The 18,395-nt window shown below is 44.2% G+C and overlaps 2 protein-coding genes across 2 annotated transcripts in view; both read left to right on the forward strand.

Annotated features, from left to right (window-relative positions):
• Positions 1-1,146: 1,146 nt before the first annotated feature.
• LOC131933690 (solute carrier organic anion transporter family member 2B1-like) lies at positions 1,147-13,100 on the forward strand. Its single transcript, XM_059290330.1, has 9 exons — positions 1,147-1,260; positions 2,417-2,677; positions 3,238-3,376; positions 4,669-4,833; positions 5,651-5,809; positions 9,516-9,602; positions 10,455-10,611; positions 12,238-12,350; positions 12,967-13,100. Exons 2-9 carry the CDS (start codon positions 2,516-2,518, stop codon positions 13,098-13,100), a joined length of 1,116 nt encoding a protein of 371 aa, XP_059146313.1. The 5' UTR covers positions 1,147-1,260; positions 2,417-2,515.
• A 2,685-nt stretch (positions 13,101-15,785) lies between these two features.
• LOC131933691 (solute carrier organic anion transporter family member 4A1) overlaps positions 15,786-18,395 on the forward strand; it is a gene marked incomplete at its 3' end in the record, with an annotated part of 4,419 nt that continues 1,809 nt past the window's right edge. Inside the window, 3 exon segments of the mRNA XM_059290331.1 lie at positions 15,786-15,840; positions 16,281-16,426; positions 18,376-18,395. The exon segment at positions 18,376-18,395 is cut by the window's right edge and continues 135 nt beyond it. Coding sequence (XP_059146314.1) covers positions 15,786-15,840; positions 16,281-16,426; positions 18,376-18,395 — 221 coding nt within the window.

Consider the following 18,395-nt stretch of genomic DNA (forward strand, 5'->3'; position numbering starts at 1 on the left):
TTGATAAAATACTTATATATGAAATTTCATCAACCTAGCTGTAACGGTACTCAAGTTATCGTGTTTACACACGGACAGACACACAGACACACACACACACAGACATACGGACAAGATTGCAAAATTATGTTTTTCCGTATCAGTGAGGTGTAAAACGTCGAGATTTGTAAAAATCTCGATTTTTTTTTTTTTGCACGATTACAATACTTTCTCTATACTACGTATATACGAGAAAGTAAAAAAGCATTGTATAATGCTGTAAATTTCTTCTCTTTAAAACAAACATATAATGCTGTACATTTCTACTCTTTGTAACTATTTGTAGATTAGTAAAATGACATATATCTGATTATGTTTGTATGTAGACCACATAAGAATGTGGTAAACTCACTCTATGGAGGCATTACAATATAAAACATGCATATTTGTACATGTAAAATTGGAAAAATAAACAAAGTGTATAACCCATTTTGAAATTTTTGATTTTTTAAATTTACTTTATAACAAAATATAAAATAATTAATTAAAAAGTAAAGCTCCCCTTTCAGATCTATCCATAGAGTAGATGAAGAAGAGTTTATATGTGTCTTGACCTCGGCATATTAAATGCTGCAAGGCCGCTTTTGCATTCCCCAACTCGTGTCAGGTACCCATCAAAGCTGAGTAGACTCAGGGATGTTCTGCAGTACCTAATCCGGACGAAAATAATTAGATGCTTGTGATTACCTCTTAAAGATCAATTTGTTTATTACATTCTATACTGAGTAAGTGTTGTATGTGTTTCGTGACATAAGTGTTCCATGACAAAATGATCTCAGGACATATAAAATCAGACAAAATATCGCACGGACAAATGAAATCTGAACAAAAATGATCTCAGGGACACATTATCTCACGGGCAAAAGATATCAGGACAAAATATATCAGGACAAATGAAACCATCGAAAAATGATCTCAGACAAAATATTTGAAGAAATATAATCTGTTAAATATCTTCGACCCCAGAAAGGACCAAATCCTGCATATCCACTAGTAGCTACACACTCAACTATTATTTGAGAACACTGTGCGCACCTTAAAAGAAAATTCCAAACTAAATAGGTTCTAAAATAAACGCGTTTGATAACTTCCGGTTTTTATGTCAACAAGACTTCAAGTAGGAAACAAAGGCTCGGAGTTTGTCATTTTAAACCTTACCCTAGCTAGTGGATAACAACGGAGGGTAATGAACAAGATTTCGGCGTTATCTATGGACTTGTGGTGAGCAAGACAATTACACCCGACAAACGTTTCTGGTTTGGTTTGTATTCATTATCAGTAAAGGTCCCCTTCAAACCTGACCGTCTAAGATACGGAGCAAGTGAAGTAGAGTTCACTTGTTTCTGTGACCTCGGCATTTGAAGGAATATTGTGGTCAGCACTATGCCCAGCCGCCTTTAGTTACCCTAACGTGAGTTGGGTAGGCCTAGCCCTCAGAATTGGGTGGACTCAAGGACGGTGTACTGACTTGAACCGGGACCCGAATTCGAGACTTACGGGTTAGCAGTCCAGCTCTCTACCGCTAGGCCACTCCGTCCCATTATTCATTAGCATAAATGCAATCAAATACTTAAGAAATGAAATAAATTAGGGCTTATATAACAGCCAGTGATTTGTGTTTTTATTTAAGATCTGCGTCTCGTTTAGCTAATCCTGCTCTAGCTCTGACCCTAACTATAACAGAAATCCGACCCTAACCTTGACCAAAAGCATCACACAAGTACCACCATAACCCTGACACTAACTATAACAAACCCTGACCCTAGCAATAACACAAGTTCAACCCTAACCTTGAACATAAGCATCACACAAGTACCACCATAACCCTGATACTAACTATAACAAACCATGACCCTAATTATAACACAAGTACTATCCTAACCATGACACAAGTATGACCATGACTTTATCAACAGCAGTATACAAACATCAATACCACATTACATTGTCCTGTTATACGGATAAATAAAATCACAATTTTGTGAAGACAGTGTTAAATTACCACACTTTGTTAAATTATGAAAGTATATTAAAAAAAAACAATGTAGAGTAAACTTTGTAATTAATTAAATTGGTTATTCTTAATGAGGGTCACTACATAAATGAAGCTGTGTAATTTTTGACTATTCCTGATCTACATCATCGTATTTTTTAAAATAAAAGGCAACTTTGACCCCACCCCCAATACGAAAGAGTAAAACGTCATTTTTAAATGCACAAGTGTGCCATTCTACTTTCTAAAACCTAAACCCAAAGTGTGTGACGTCATTTATTTATGTCATAAAGCCCCTTCTTCATTACTGACAGAATACTCATTCAAAACAAAAAATGAAACCCTGACGCCCATATTTAAATTTTTTAAATTTTTTTTGCACAGAAACCCCAACCTCATTTTAACTCAAACATCGTAAAATCAAATAGTTAGAAGTCTTCATGCAATTAGAGGATAATTAATTACCCCGTGAGAATTATCATAATGGATACGACAGGCCATAACCCGGAAGTGACAGATGACACAGGAAGAGGCACCACCGCGGATAAAAACAAAAACATCTACAGAAGGATTTGGTGGTTCAGTTTGTTGTATAACTTGACGAATATGGTGACATCCGTCATGACAACTTATATTCGATCACAGGTGGGTGTGTGTGTGTGTGAGTGTGTGAGTCATTGTATCAGATACACTCTACTTCATCTTTATCGTAGGGGTCGTCCATAAATGACGTAAAGGGGAGGGGGGGGTCCGTAATTTTGTGACGGTGTGTGATGAGGGGACGGGGGTTTCAGATGGTATGACGTCACACTTTTGCATTATAAAAAGGCAATGTTAGAAAACGAATTTTAGCCGTTATTTCGCGTTTTAGAAAACTGTTTTAATAAATTGTAATAGGAATTGATTAAAATACTCTATGTTGACAGAGTTCAGATAAGATTTTGGAAAAAATATTAATGTTTTAAGAAAAAATTAAACTGCAACTTTGAGGGGGGTTGTAGGCTGAGGAGTGACTTCATTTTAAGGGGGGGGGGGGGTGTCTGGCTGTTTGTGACAATGTGTGACGGAGGGGAAAGGGGAGGTAAAAATAGTAAATAAAAAGCGTGACGTCATTTATGGATGACCCCATTTGTCATGAGAGCAAGAAATGATGACTTTAAACTGCGCGCCCAAGTCCTCCGCTACAGTTATGATATTTGTAACAGATCACCACTCTAGAGAAACAGTTCGGGTTCAACTCCAAACAGCTGGGGCTCATCGTATCTTCCACGGAGTTGGGGTTCCTGCTCTACGCCACCTGTGTTTGCTGTTCAAGCTGCAAAGTTCACATCCCTAGAATCTTAGGTGAGTGGGCTAGTTACTCGGCCAGCTAGGTTCACACCCTTAAGATCTTAGGTGAGTGGGCTAGTTACTCGACCAGCTAGGTTCACACCCTTAGGATCTTAGGTGAGTGGGCTAGTTACTCGACCAGCTAGGTTCACACCCTTAGGATCTTAGGTGAATGGGCTAGTTACTCGACCAGCTAGGTTCACACCCCTAGACCAGTAAGGTTCACATCCCTAGGATCTTAGATGAGTGGGCTAGTTACTCGGCCAGCTAGACTCACATCCCTAGAATCTTAGGTGAGTGGTCTAGTTACTTGGCCAGTAAGGTTCATATCCTTAGAATCTTAGGTGAGTGGGCTAGTTACTCGACCAACTAGGTTCACACCCTTAGGATCTTAGTTGAGTGGGCTAGTTACTCGACCAGCTAGGTTCACACCCTTAGGATCTTAGGTGAGTGGGCTAGTTACTCGGCCAGCTATGTTCACACCCCTAGACCAGTAAGGTTCACATCGCTAGAATCTTAGGTAAGTGGGCTAGTTACTCGACCAGGTAAGGTTCACATCCCTAGGATCATAGAAGAGTGGGCTAGTTACTCAACCAGCAAGACTCACAACAATAGTCCAGTGTGTTAGTTACTCAGCTAGTAACGTTCACACCCCGTATAACTACAGGTGAGTGTTTTACCTTCTCGACCAGGTCAGTTCGCAAATTTAGAAGAACTTTCTTACTTCACGGACAGTTGGGTTCACATTGCTAGAACCACCCTAGGTCAGGGTTCGGCAACCTGCGGCTCGCGAGCCGTATGTGGCTCCTTTGATGTCAAGATGCGGCTCTCCAGCTCCTTGCACAAATACTAATAATCTTAATCAAAAAATAAAATACTAGAATTAAAAAAATGTTAGTGGCTCTTTAAAACCAGGGAAAATTTGAAAATTGTAACTTTTGGCTCTTCCGCTTCGAAAGGTTGCCGACCCCTACCCTAAGGTTAGTGTCCTAGTAGTAAGGTTTCCCACAAAAACCCAATGTGTAAGTCTTGGTGACTCGAATGGCGCTTTCAAAAACGCAAAGTGGACGTGCCTGTTCCAAGTATTGAGATCGTCCTTTAGAAGCATCTTTCTTTTTTGTTCTAAACTATTCCAACTTCAATGCAGTCTTTTTTCATTGAAACGAAAAAAAAATATAATAAAAATTTAGGCCTTTAAAAGAAAAACAATAACAAATAATACAAATATCTTTTTTGTTATACAACAGCTATTCATTACTGGCTCAACCTTAATTAATCAACATTTTAACCTTGTTTTCAATGTCAAGGTCTTTCCACTGTGCTATTCGGCCTTTCCTGTCTGTTCTGCTCCGTGCCCCACTTCCTATACGGCGCCAAGAACAACATTCTGGGATCAGAAACCAACGAAACAAACCAGATAGGTGCCGTCTGCTCTGATCAGGTGCCGGCACCGTCCTGCAAGTCTGGCGCTGGTGGGTCATTCGAGAATTTGTTTCTTACCTTTTTATTGTTTTACAATTTTGGGAATCTCAGTTAAAGTTAGGATACGAAGAAGCCTTGATGACAAGGGAGTCCAAGTACATCTGTACATATAGAAGCTTTTAAAGAATGACGTGTGTATATATATATATATGGAGACTCGAACGTCCCTGAGTCCACCCAGCTGTGATGGATACCTACCCATGGTAGGTAGGCTAAGGCGGCTAGGCATAGTGCTGACCGTAGCATCCTCTTGTATGCCGAGGTCATTGAAACATTAACTCCGCTCATTACGTGTTGCACACAAAGGGGAAAAGATACTGATAAATTTGGACATTATGGTCTATATCCCAATGTTTGTTAGTTGGAATTTTATTAATAGTGTTCGTTGAAAAGGCGCAGGTTGTTCTATTTGAAAAAAAAAATAAACTTGTATGTTTTGTCAATCTGAAAAAGAAAGAAATCGAGTTATGAAATAAGATACTATAAATACTAATAACATATTTGAACAATGCTTGTAGGAATTTAGTGCTCTTTGTGATGTATGCTATTACATTTTTTCCCGGGGTCAACTGAAATTAAAAAAATTGAAATTATTTTGTGAAGCGTTATGTAACAATACTGAAAAGTTATTTGGACTTACACAATAAACTAAGCAATTAATTTAGAAACATAAACACACAATTTCATTATAAATATTTGTTTTACCAAGTTAGCTGATATAAATTTATATTTTTATTTTTATTTAATTTAAAAATAACGAGTCCTTTATTGAAAAGAATACTCTATTAAAATTCCGTTCCCCTTCAGGTACCAAATCTTCACTAGCTGATGACGTGACTCTCGTATCTCTGGGAATTCTCGTCCTGGGGAAGGTCGTGCAGGGATTGGTTCAGTCCCCACGGTCGGTGCTGTTCTGTAACTACGTGACGGGGATGCAGGAACGCGAGTTACTCATTGTAGCCTTTGGTAATCTTTATACGTCACTTAGTGTATTCCCTGCATTATAGCATATCTGCCAAAATTATAGTACACACCTTACCATCACACAACACAAACACACCTCTACACCTCAGAGCACACACACAACACACACATCTCACCACCTCATGGCACACACACCTCCCAACCTCATAGTACACACACCTTACCATCACACAACACACACATCTCACCACCTCAGAGTACACACACCTCCCCACCTCACAGTACACCCATCTCCCCACCTCACAGTACACACACCTCCCACCTCACAGTACACACACCTCCCCACCTCACAGTACACACACCTACCCACCTCATAGTACACACACCATATTATCACACAACATACACACCTCTACACCTCAGAGCACACACACCTCCCCATCACATAACACACACATCTCCCCACCTCACAGTATACACACCTCCCCACCTCACAGTACACCCATCTCCCCACCTCACAGTACACCCACCTCCCCACCTCCCACCTCACAGTACACACACCTCCCCACCTCACAGTACACCCACCTCCCCACCTCCCCACCTCACAGTACACACACCTCCCCACCTCACAGTACACACACCTCCCCACCTCACACAGACCTCCCCACCTCACAGTACACACACCTCCCCACCTCACACACACCTCCCCACCTCACAGTACACACACCTCCCCACCTCACAGTACACACACGTCCCCACCTCACACACACCTCCCCACCTCACAGTACACACACCTCCCCACCTCACAGTACACACCTCCCCACCTCACAGTACACACACCTCCCCACCTCACAGTACACACACCTCCCCACCTCACAGTAAACACACCTCCCCACCTCACAGTACACACACCTCCCCACCTCACAGTACACACACCTCCCCACCTCACAGTACACACACCTCCCCACCTCACAGTATACACACCTCCCCACCTCACAGTACACACACCTCCCCACCTCACATTATACACACCTCCCCACCTCACAGTACACCCATCTCCCCACCTCACAGTACACCCACCTCCCCACCTCCCACCTCACAGTACACACACCTCCCCACCTCACAGTACACCCACCTCCCCACCTCCCCACCTCACAGTACACACACCTCCCCACCTCACAGTACACCCACCTCCCCACCTCCCCACCTCACAGTACACACACCTCCCCACCTCACAGTACACACACCTCCCCACCTCACACAGACCTCCCCACCTCACAGTACACACACCTCCCCACCTCACACACACCTCCCCACCTCACAGTACACACACCTCCCCACCTCACAGTACACACACGTCCCCACCTCACACACACCTCCCCACCTCACAGTACACACACCTCCCCACCTCACAGTACACACACCTACCCACCTCATAGTACACACACCATATTATCACACAACATACACACCTCTACACCTCAGAGCACACACACCTCCCCATCACATAACACACACATCTCCCCACCTCACAGTATACACACCTCCCCACCTCACAGTACACTCACCTCCCCACCTCACAGTACACCCACCTCCCCACCTCCCCACCTCACAGTACACACACCTCCCCACCTCACACAGACCTCCCCACCTCACAGTACACACACCTCCCCACCTCACACACACCTCCCCACCTCACAGTACACACCTCCCCACCTCACAGTACACACACCTCCCCACCTCACAGTACACACACGTCCCCACCTCACACACACCTCCCCACCTCACAGTACACACACCTCCCCACCTCACAGTACACATACCTCCCCACCTCACAGTACACACACCTCCCCACCTCACAGTACACACACCTCCCCACCTCACAGTACACACACCTCCCCACCTCACAGTAAACACACCTCCCCACCTCACAGAACACACACCTCCCCACCTCACAGTACACACACCTCCCCACCTCACAGTACACACACCTCCCCACCTCACAGTACACACACCTCCCCACCTCACAGTACACACACCTCCCCACCTCACAGTACACACACCTCCCCACCTCACACACACCTCCACACCTCACAGTGCACACACATCCCCACCTCACAGTACACACACCTCCCCACCTCACACACACCTTCCCACCTCACACACACCTCCCCACCTCACAGTGCACACACATCCCCACCTCACAGTACACACACCTCCTCACCTCACAGTACACACACCTCCACACCTCCCCACCTCACAGTACACACATCCCCACCTCACAGTACACACACCTCCCCACCTCACAGTACACACACCTCCCCACCTCACAGTACACACACGTCTCACATCACACACACCTCCCCACCTCACAGTACACATACCTCCCCACCTCACACACACCTCCCCACCTCACACACACCTCCCCACCTCACAGTACACAAACCTCCCCACCTCACAGTACACAAACCTCCCCACCTCACAGTACACAAACCTCCCCACCTCACACACACCTCCGCACCTCACAGTACACACACCTCCCCACCTCACAGTACACAAACCTCCCCACCTCACAGTACAAACACACCTCCCCTCCTCACAGTACACAAACCTCCCCACCTCACAGTACACAAACCTCCCCACCTCACAGTACACACACGTCTCACATCACACCCCCCACATCGACACATCTACACACACCTCATCACCTCACAACACACACACACACACCTCCTTACCTCACCGCACACAATCATCCACCTTTCAGAGTAAACACCCTCACCTCACAGCACACACACTTCCCCACCTCGCTACCGTGGTCTAGCGGTAGAGCGCTAGACTTCCTACCAGAAAGTCTGTATTATGCTGGACTTCCTAGAGTCCACACATCTCTTTTGGGTACCTGACTCACGTTATATAAACAAATGCAACTGGGCATAGTGCTGACCACACTATGCCGATGTTCAGATGAGCTCTACTTCATCTGAACCATGTGTCTTGGGCAGTGGCGTAGCGAGGTCGGGTGTCACCCGGTGCGGCACTTAATAGTGTCATTTCCCCCCCCCCCCCAAAGGCGTAGCGACCCTTCCCGGGGACAAACTTTTAAATTTTCGATTTGCACCCCCCTCAAACTTTCGATTTGCACCCCCCCCCCCTCAAACTTTCGATTTGCACCACCCCCTTCAAGTTTTTCTCTATATATTTTGCTATTTTTTTCCTTGGTGTCACCCCCCCCCCTAAATGGTGTCACCCGCTGCGGTCCGCACCCCCCCCCCTTGCTACGCCTCTGTTCTTGGGCACGAACTGGAAAAGGTGATAAAAATGCAAGTAAATTGTATAAAAACCCTCCTGCATTGTGACGCCACATACATCATACCCCATACTTATGTCTTTTTAAACCAAGAAGTCAAGTGACTTTATTTAACTCATTGTTAAACACGAAATATGGGACGGCGTGGTGGGACAGTAGAGCTTACAACTACTAACCCGAGCGTCTCGAGTTCGGATATTGGAACTAAGGCCCTATGACATCTCTGAGTCGACCCAGTTCTGATGGGTACCTGATTTAGGACATGGAATGTACAGGCAGCTGGGCATAGGGCTGACCACACTATCCTTTAATAAACCGAGGTCACAGAAACAAGTGAGCTCTATCTGCCTCATGCTCCGCTATTTTCAAAAGACTAACTTTTTAAACATGAACTCCTTGAATGTGAGTGTTGATAAGAACATTATCTTGCCTTTACAGTCGCATTGATAATGACTTCAGTCATAAGTCACCCACTAGGATACATCCTGGGAGGAGTATTCAGCCAAATATACGTCACACTTCAAGGTAGGGTTTTATCCGGGTATAAACGTTTAGCAATACCCTCTCATTTTTAACACGCTTACTCTTTAGTGTGTGTATAATACAAATGTGTGCATATGTTATCAAAGTTATCAACGTTATTATGGTTCAAGAGCAGATTTAGAAGGTGGAGCTCGTGTATGAGCCATCTTCAAAAATGTCTTAAGCACTATTTAAAAAAAAAAAAAACCCTCGATACAAGAGAACAAAGAAACAAAACAAAACCACACAACGATGTATTAAGGCCGAGATAAGTGAACAGGGAATTAGCGAGGGATTACTGTAGTTTGTTCTTGAATGGACAAAAGCTTTGGAAGCAAATACAGAAAGAAAAGTATGCTGAAATTCGAGTTCACAGGCCATACGGCTCATAATAAGTTGATACTCTACAGTGCTCAGGTTATCCCCTTCAATCTTATAATTAAATAATATGTCTCCATAGTCTAACTGTTATACTATGTTAGACCCCAAAACACCAATGGGTGATTGCGCAATTGGAAATGCATGCCCAAAGCCTTGGCCCTGATGACTATGTATCAACCCCCCCCCCCCTCTCCACACGGCTGATTAACCCAAGGATAGGACGTTACCTGTACAGCATGGAACCCATGTGGAACTGCCGAAAGGAAACTAGAGTTCCTAATTTTATCGCATAAGGGGCTTCACTCCTGTTTGATTTCGAAGTTTTCCCTCCTAGATGGGTTGCTGTCCCCAGCTTACGAGCCTTACTTGCCCGAGGGTTTCGAATTAGGGACTTTATAATTATATTAAGCCAATATCATGCAGTTTGAAGGCGTTCACTCGAAGTTTAAAGCACCTCCCTCCCCTCTCCCACAGACACGCCCTGGACCGTGACACACCCACAATGGATCGGAGCCTGGTGGTTGGGTCTGGTCATGTTTGGAGTTGTCACTCTCTTGCTGGCCACGCCCATGTTCTGCTACCCCAGAGACTTGACAACAAGGGAAGTCGGAGAGCAGCACGCACGTGATGGGTGAGCAGAGACTTGTTGTTATAGGTACAACTTTACACCTCAGGTGCTCCATCGACGCACGTGATGGGTGAGCAAAGACTTGTTGTTATAGGTACAACTTTACACCTCAGGTGCTCCATCGACGCACGTGATGGGTGAGCAGAGACTTGTTGTTATAAGTACAACTTTACACCTCAGGTGCTCCATCGACGCACGTCATGTGTGAGCAGAGACTTGTTGTTGTAGGTACAACTTTACACCTCAGGTACTCCATCGAGTCAACGATGCAAAGACAAACAGGACAGAAAGATGTTCCTGATCAACACGGGTTATCTATGAGACAATTGTTATAACCCATGTCCGACCATAGACTCTTCCAGAAATAGGTGTGTTAGCAGTGGCGTAGCTACCGTAAAGCTAGCGTAAGCAAGGCATAGGGGCCCAAGGCAAATAGGGGCCCTTTTTCGAAAGTTTGAGGGGGTGGGGGTGCAACTCGAAAGTGGGGGGGGGGTGCAAATCGAAAGTTTGAGGGGGGGTGCAAGTCGCTACGCCTCTGAGGAGCCCACTAACACTTTTTGCATAGGGGCTCAAAATTCCTAGCTACGCCACTGTGTGTTAGGTTGTTAGTAGCATTGCAATCTCTGTTTTAGCGTCATGGTCAGAAACTATGGTTAAGGGTACGGTAGGAATTGGTTAGGATTCGGTTTAGGGATAGGATTAGAGTTAATACCACCAATGGATTAATTTAACTACAAGTAACTACAGCTTTATACCTTACATCAGTATACCAAGAAGCGGCGTGGCCAGGTGGAAGACCATTAGGCCTCCAGCCAGAAAGTCTTGAGTTCGGATCTAGGCTCGAAGTTGTGACTGTAGGACGTCTATGAGTCACCCAGCTCTGATGGGTACCTGACTTACGTTGGGGAAAGTAAATGTGCATAGTGCAGACCACACAATCTCTTCATATGCAGAGATCACGAAACTTATGAACTACTTTATCTGCTCTACGGATCGCTATATCTAAGGAGCAACCTTTACTTTTAAAATCCTTATACCAAGCATATTTTTGCTACTAAAAAAAAAACATTCCGAATATCTAAAAATAAAAACGAGTTACACAAATGCGGTCAGATGTTGATACATAATTTAGGTGTAGTTGCAGATAATTGATACACAATTAATTAGGTTTAGGGTTAGGACGATTCCTACAAATATCATATAACTCAATAAAATGATAATAAGAGTAATGTAAAGTTACCCTTTCGGACCAAATTTCAAATAGCGTTTTCCAATTGATTTTCCGATGCTATATACAGTGGTCAAATTAGACTACAGAGCCATATTATATTATAATTATAGTTCATATGTTAGGTTAGTCCTATTTGCTCCGTATAGAACATAGGGCCTCCACCACTTCCTTCCATTTCTTCCGATCCCCGGCTATTAATTTTGTCATCTCCCAAGACATCCCTGTTGGCTTCAGTTCTTCAAGAAGACTCCGCCTCCAGGTCTGTCTTGGGCGCCCTCTCTTCCGCTTTCCCTTGGGGTTCCACTCAAGCGCTTGGCGTGTAACGTTTGGGTGAGCCTTTTGTAGAGTGTGTCCCAATTATAATTCATGCACGGCAGTTAATGATACTCACTCTAAAGACAGGGGTCACTCGACAAGAACTCAGGTCTCGCCAGCACCAACTCTGGGGGCAAGAAGTGCTCCATCGAGTCAAAGACGCCAAGACCAACAGGCAAGAGTGGTGTTAAACAAGGTAGATCAGGACAGTTACGTCATATCATATATACGATCAACCATCAACCATATAACACCCGAAACCCCATAGAACAAATACCATCAACCATCTAACACCATCATCTCCAAATAACTTATACCACCAAGCATCAAACGTCTAACACCCAAAACTGCATACAACATATACCATCAACCATCAATCATCAACAATGAACCATAATCCACTACCAACCATCAACCATCAACAATCAACCATCAATTATCAACAATCAACCATCATCCGTCAACCATTATCCATCAACCATCAACCATCTACCATCTACCATCAACCATCAACCATCAATCATCAACCATCAATCATCAACAATTAACCATAATCCACTACCAACCATCAACCATCATCCATCAACCATCAACCATCAACCATTAACCATCTACCATCAACTATCAACCATCAACCATCAACCATCAAACATAAACTATCAATCATCAACCATCAACCATCATCTATCATCCATCAACCATCAACCATCTACCATCAATCATCAACCATCAATCATTAACCATCAACCATCAACTATCCACCATCAACCACTAACCATCAACCATCAACCATCTGACTTCCACCTCCCCAGGTTTCCTCAACTCCTTATGTCGTCTGCTGACCACACCTGTCTACCTCCCCAGGTTTCCTCTACTCCTTATGTCGTCTGCTGACCCCACCTGTCTACCTCCCCAGGTTTCCTCTACTCCTTATGTCGTCTGCTGACCACACCTGTCTACCTCCCCAGGTTTCCTCAAGTCCTTATGTCGTCTGCTGACCACACATGTCTACCTCCCCAGGTTTCCTCTACTCCTTATGTCGTCTGCTGATCATACCTGTCTACCTCCCCAGGTTTCCTCTACTCCTTATGTCGTCTGCTGACCACACCTGTCTACCTCCCCAGGTTTCCTCTACTCCTTATGTCGTCTGCTGACCACACCTGTCTACCTCCCCAGGTTTCCTCTACTCCTTATGTCGTCTGCTGACCACACCTGTCTACCTCCCCAGGTTTCCTCTACTCCTTATGTCGTCTGCTGATCATACCTGTCTACCTCCCCAGGTTTCCTCTACTCCTTATGTCGTCTGCTGACCACACATGTCTACCTCCCCAGGTTTCCTCAAGTCCTTATGTCGTCTGCTGACCACACCTGTCTACCTCCCCAGGTTTCCTCTACTCCTTATGTCGTCTGCTGACCACACCTGTCTACCTCCCCAGGTTTCCTCTACTCCTTATGTCGTCTGCTGACCACACCTGTCTACCTCCCCAGGTTTCTTCCACTCCTTATGTCGTCTGCTGACCACACCTGTCTACCTCCCCAGGTTTCTTCCACTCCTTATGTCGTCTGCTGACGACACCTGTCTACCTCCCCAGGTTTCCTCCACTCCTTATGTCGTCTGCTGACGACACCTGTCTACCTCCCCAGGTTTCCTCTACTCCTTATGTCGTCTGCTGACCACACCTGCCTACCTCCCCAGATTTCCTCTACTCCTTATGTCGTCTGCTGACCACACCTGTCTACCTCCCCAGGTTTCCTCTACTCCTTATGTCGTCTGCTGACCACACCTGTCTACCTCCCCAGGTTTCCTCTACTCCTTATGTCGTCTGCTGACCACACCTGTCTACCTCCCCAGGTTTTCTCTACTCCTTATGTCGTCTGCTGACCCCACCTGTCTACCTCCCCAGGTTTCCTCTACTCCTTATGTCGTCTGCTGACCACACCTGTCTACCTCCCCAGGTTTCCTCTACTCCTTATGTCGTCTGCTGACCACACCTGTCTACCTCCCCAGGTTTTCTCTACTCCTTATGTCGTCTGCTGACCCCACCTGTCTACCTCCCCAGGTTTCCTCTACTCCTTATGTCGTCTGCTGACCACACCTGTCTACCTCCCCAGGTTTCCTCAAGTCCTTATGTCGTCTGCTGACCACACCTGTCTACCTCCCCAGGTTTCCTCTACTCCTTATGTCGTCTGCTGACCACACCTGTCTACCTCCCCAGGTTTTCTCTACTCCTTATGTCGTCTGCTGACCACACCTGTCTACCTCCCCAGGTTTTCTCTACTCCTTATGTCGTCTGCTGACCACACCTGTCTACCTCCCCAGGTTTTCTCTACTCCTTATGTCGTCTGCTGACCACACCTGTCTACCTCCCCAGGTTTTCTCTACTCCTTATGTCGTCTGCTGACCACACCTGTCTACCTCCCCAGGTTTTCTCTACTCCTTATGTCGTCTGCTGACCACACCTGTCTACCTCCCCAGGTTTTCTCTACTCCTTATGTCGTCTGCTGACCACACCTGTCTACCTGTGCATGACCCTCTCCGCCTGCTGTATGGCCTTCAGCACCAGCGGGTCATCGACCTTCACCCCCAAATACGTGGAGACGATGTTCAACTACCCAACATTCAAGACTAATAACGCGCTAGGTGACTTCTGGTTATGGGCTGAACTTACATTGTGTTTTTAGAAATCGTGCTGGCGTTATATAACAATAAATTTTAATTATTTGTGTACTTCGATAAAGTGAAGTAACATTTACATAAACCACTACAATTAGTTTATTTCAAGGGAAACCCCGCCCCAACATATATAGACACAATAACATTATTGTGAATTTTCACCCATAACATTAACATTCTTGTATAGAGTCGTGAACTTCCACCCATCAAACGATAACATTCTTGTATAGACTCGTTAATTTCCAACCATCAAACCATAACATTCTCGAATAAGTCTTGAATTTCCACCTATCAAACCATAACATTCTTGTATAGAGTCGTGAATTTCCACCCATCAAACCATAACATTAACATTCTTGTATAGAGTCGTGAACTTCCACCCATCAAACCATAACATTAACATTCTTGTATAGAGTCGTGAACTTCCACCAATCAAACAATAACATTCTTGGATACAGAGTTTCTTCCAAGCTTCCCCCCCCCCCTCCCGAAATATTTCTACCGCCCCCCCCCCCCCTCCCCGAACGAAATGACATTTATATAATTTATATAGAAAATATATACTTTTAACAGTGTCCGCCCCCCCCCCCCCCCCCGAAGAAAGTTTACCGACCCCCACCCCCCACCCCGAAAATAAGTGCCCCCCCCGGAGAAAAAAGTCTGGAAGAAACACTGCTTGTATATAGTCGTGAACTTCCAACCGTCAAACGATAACAAGCTGCTCACCATCTTGCAGGCTGCATGTTCTTTCTGGGGCCGTTTCTTGGAGTCATCGTGACCTCCTACACGTCTAGAGATGTCAAGGTCACCGTACTGAGAGAACTGAAGCTATGTCTGGTCGTCACGTTGTTCGCTTTTGGCGCGGTCTGTACCGGATTTTTTTTGCAGTGCAAGCAGCCGACGATTCACAACTGGCCTTTGTAAGTATATAAAGCTGGCCAAGGCTTATACACATAGATGGCCAATGTAAGTACACAAAGTTGGCCAAGATTTGTACACATAGCTGACCAATGTAAGTACACCAAGTTGGCCATGGTTCGTACACATAGCTGGCCAAGCTTCGTACACATAGCTAGCCAAAGTTCGTAAACATAAATGGCCAAGGTTCTTATACATAGCTGGCCAAGGCTCGTATTTATAGTTGGCCAAGGTTCGTACATATAGGTGGCCAAGGTTCGTACACATAACTGGCCAAGGTTCGTACACAAAGCTGGCCAAGATTAGTACACTTAGCTGGCCAAAATTTAAACACTTATATAATTGGCCAGGATTCGAAAACTCACAAAGCTTGACCATTACCATAATTGTCAAATCTGAATTGACCAACGCCGTTTGGCCATCTCTGAATTGGTTGGCCATGCTATGGCAAGACATTGCAACATAAGTTGGCCATCTCCGGGTTGACCTCCACGGGTTGGTCGCGTTACTCTATTGCCAACCCACAACAACCAGTGTCCACATCTTCTCTGGGCAGAGAGAGCCGGTCGTGTTATGAAGATTGCCACTGTCAGAACGACAACTACTTGGCCGTGTGCGGGGATAACGACTTGACTTACTACTCACCGTGCACGGCAGGGTGCACGAGCCAAAGGGAAGGGGTGAGTTCAGATATGACGTTTTGATCGTATATAACAATTAATTAATCAATTAGAATAATTAATTAGTTAATTTTAAAAAATAAACCGGGAGTGATCTCCCCTAAACTTTCTCGAATATTCTAATATAACACTACGGGGGATGGCAACTCGGGATATAGACTTCTAGACATGATTTTTAATCCATTTTAATTTCTCAAATTTTTTAAAACAGAATATAATCTCGTAGAAAAATGAAATGCACACCAAGTGAACGCTAAATAAAGATGTGCATAATAGTGCGCAATATTATTAGTACTTTATAAATTTACATGCGTTTTCTGAGAAATCGGAAATAGCGTAAATAAGTACTTCCGGTCAACGGAAATTACTCAAAATTTGACAGAAGGTAGAGAATTAGATCTTTTACTTACATATCAAATTTCATTTATCTAACTGAAATAGTACTCAAGTTATAGGCTTTTGAAAAATTCAAAGCAGAAAAAGTACCACTTCCGGTTATCGGAAATCGCTCAAAAGTTGATACGGATCTATGATTTTGATAAAATACTTATACATGAAATTTCAGCAACCTAGCTGTAACGGTACTCAAGTAATCGTGTTTACACACACACACACTCAGACACACACACACAGAGACACACAGACATACGGACAAGATTGCAAAATTATGTTTTTCCGTATCAGTGAGATGTAAAACGTCGAGATTTGTAAAAATCTCGATTTTTTTTTTTGCACGATTACAAGACTTTCTCTATACTTCGTATATACGAGAAAGTAAAAATGTTGAACTGGAATTTTAGAAGTTGTCCTCAGGTGAATTAAATTAAACGAGCCGACCCGCGGCGTATCATACGCCGCTATTTAGTTGATTTATTTTCTACTTTTCAGTAATTCATAATTTGTGAATTCGACAGTACCAATGCTGCCACTGAAAATATTTGCTTTAAAACACTAACCCCCCTCCTTTCCCCTAACCCCGACCCTACACCCCCCCCCCCCCCCGTGAAAGCAGCCTCCTCTTAGTTACCTCCTGTAAGTTTAAAGTCGGTTCAAACTAAATTATCTGCCCCTAATAGCCGTCACTAAACCTGGCTGTACGGTTTGTAAACATTAACGTGACCACAGCTCAGCAGACCATGTGGGGGTGGGGTAGGGTGGTAGTGATAGCGATAGAGAGAAAGAGAGGGGACTGTAAGGAGGCGCTTGCAGCTTGTTTTCTAATGGCTCGCATAGGAGAATTATATATATACGAGCCGGCCCGCGGCATAACATACGCCGCTATTTAGTTGTTTTTTCTACTTTTCAGTAATTCATAATTTGTGAATTCGACAGTACCAATGCTGCCACTGAAAATATTTCTTTAAAACATTATAAGTAGCTCGTTAAGGACCATAACCCCCCCCCCCCCCTTCCTCCCCCCCCCCTCCCCCCACGTTTAAAATCGTTGGCTCTGCTTGTAAACATTTAGAGTGAACACAGCTCACTAAAACCATGTAGGGGTGGGGAGGTAGGGAGCGCGTTTACAGCTTGTTTTCTAGGCGCGTTTGCAGCTTGTTTTCTAGCGGCTCCCAGAAGATAATTATATATATAGATAGATTTTCCTTTGTATCAGTGATTCTCATCCTGAGTTCGATTGAACCCCTGGGTTGTTTGGTGAGTTGGTCTCATGGGTTTGGCGGTAGGCATGAGCGATTATTCGCGATATAATTTTGTAAGTGTAGACATAACTATTTAAAAGGTTTCGGCAAATGCAAAAATTCAACTGGGGGTTAGGTACTTTTAAAAATGGTTAAGAACCACTGATTATATATATATATATATATATATATATATATATATATATATATATATATATATATATATATATATATATATATATATATATATATATACAGAGAGAGAGATTTAGCCGTATATATTGAATTTATATAGATGGCTATGTATTTCAGACATTCAGGAACTGCTCCTG

The sequence above is a fragment of the Physella acuta genome, unplaced genomic scaffold (genome assembly GCF_028476545.2).
Source record: "Physella acuta isolate Inbredline_101_S28 unplaced genomic scaffold, ASM2847654v3 ptg002600l, whole genome shotgun sequence".
In the NCBI taxonomy this organism is placed as follows: Eukaryota; Metazoa; Mollusca; class Gastropoda; family Physidae; genus Physella; species Physella acuta.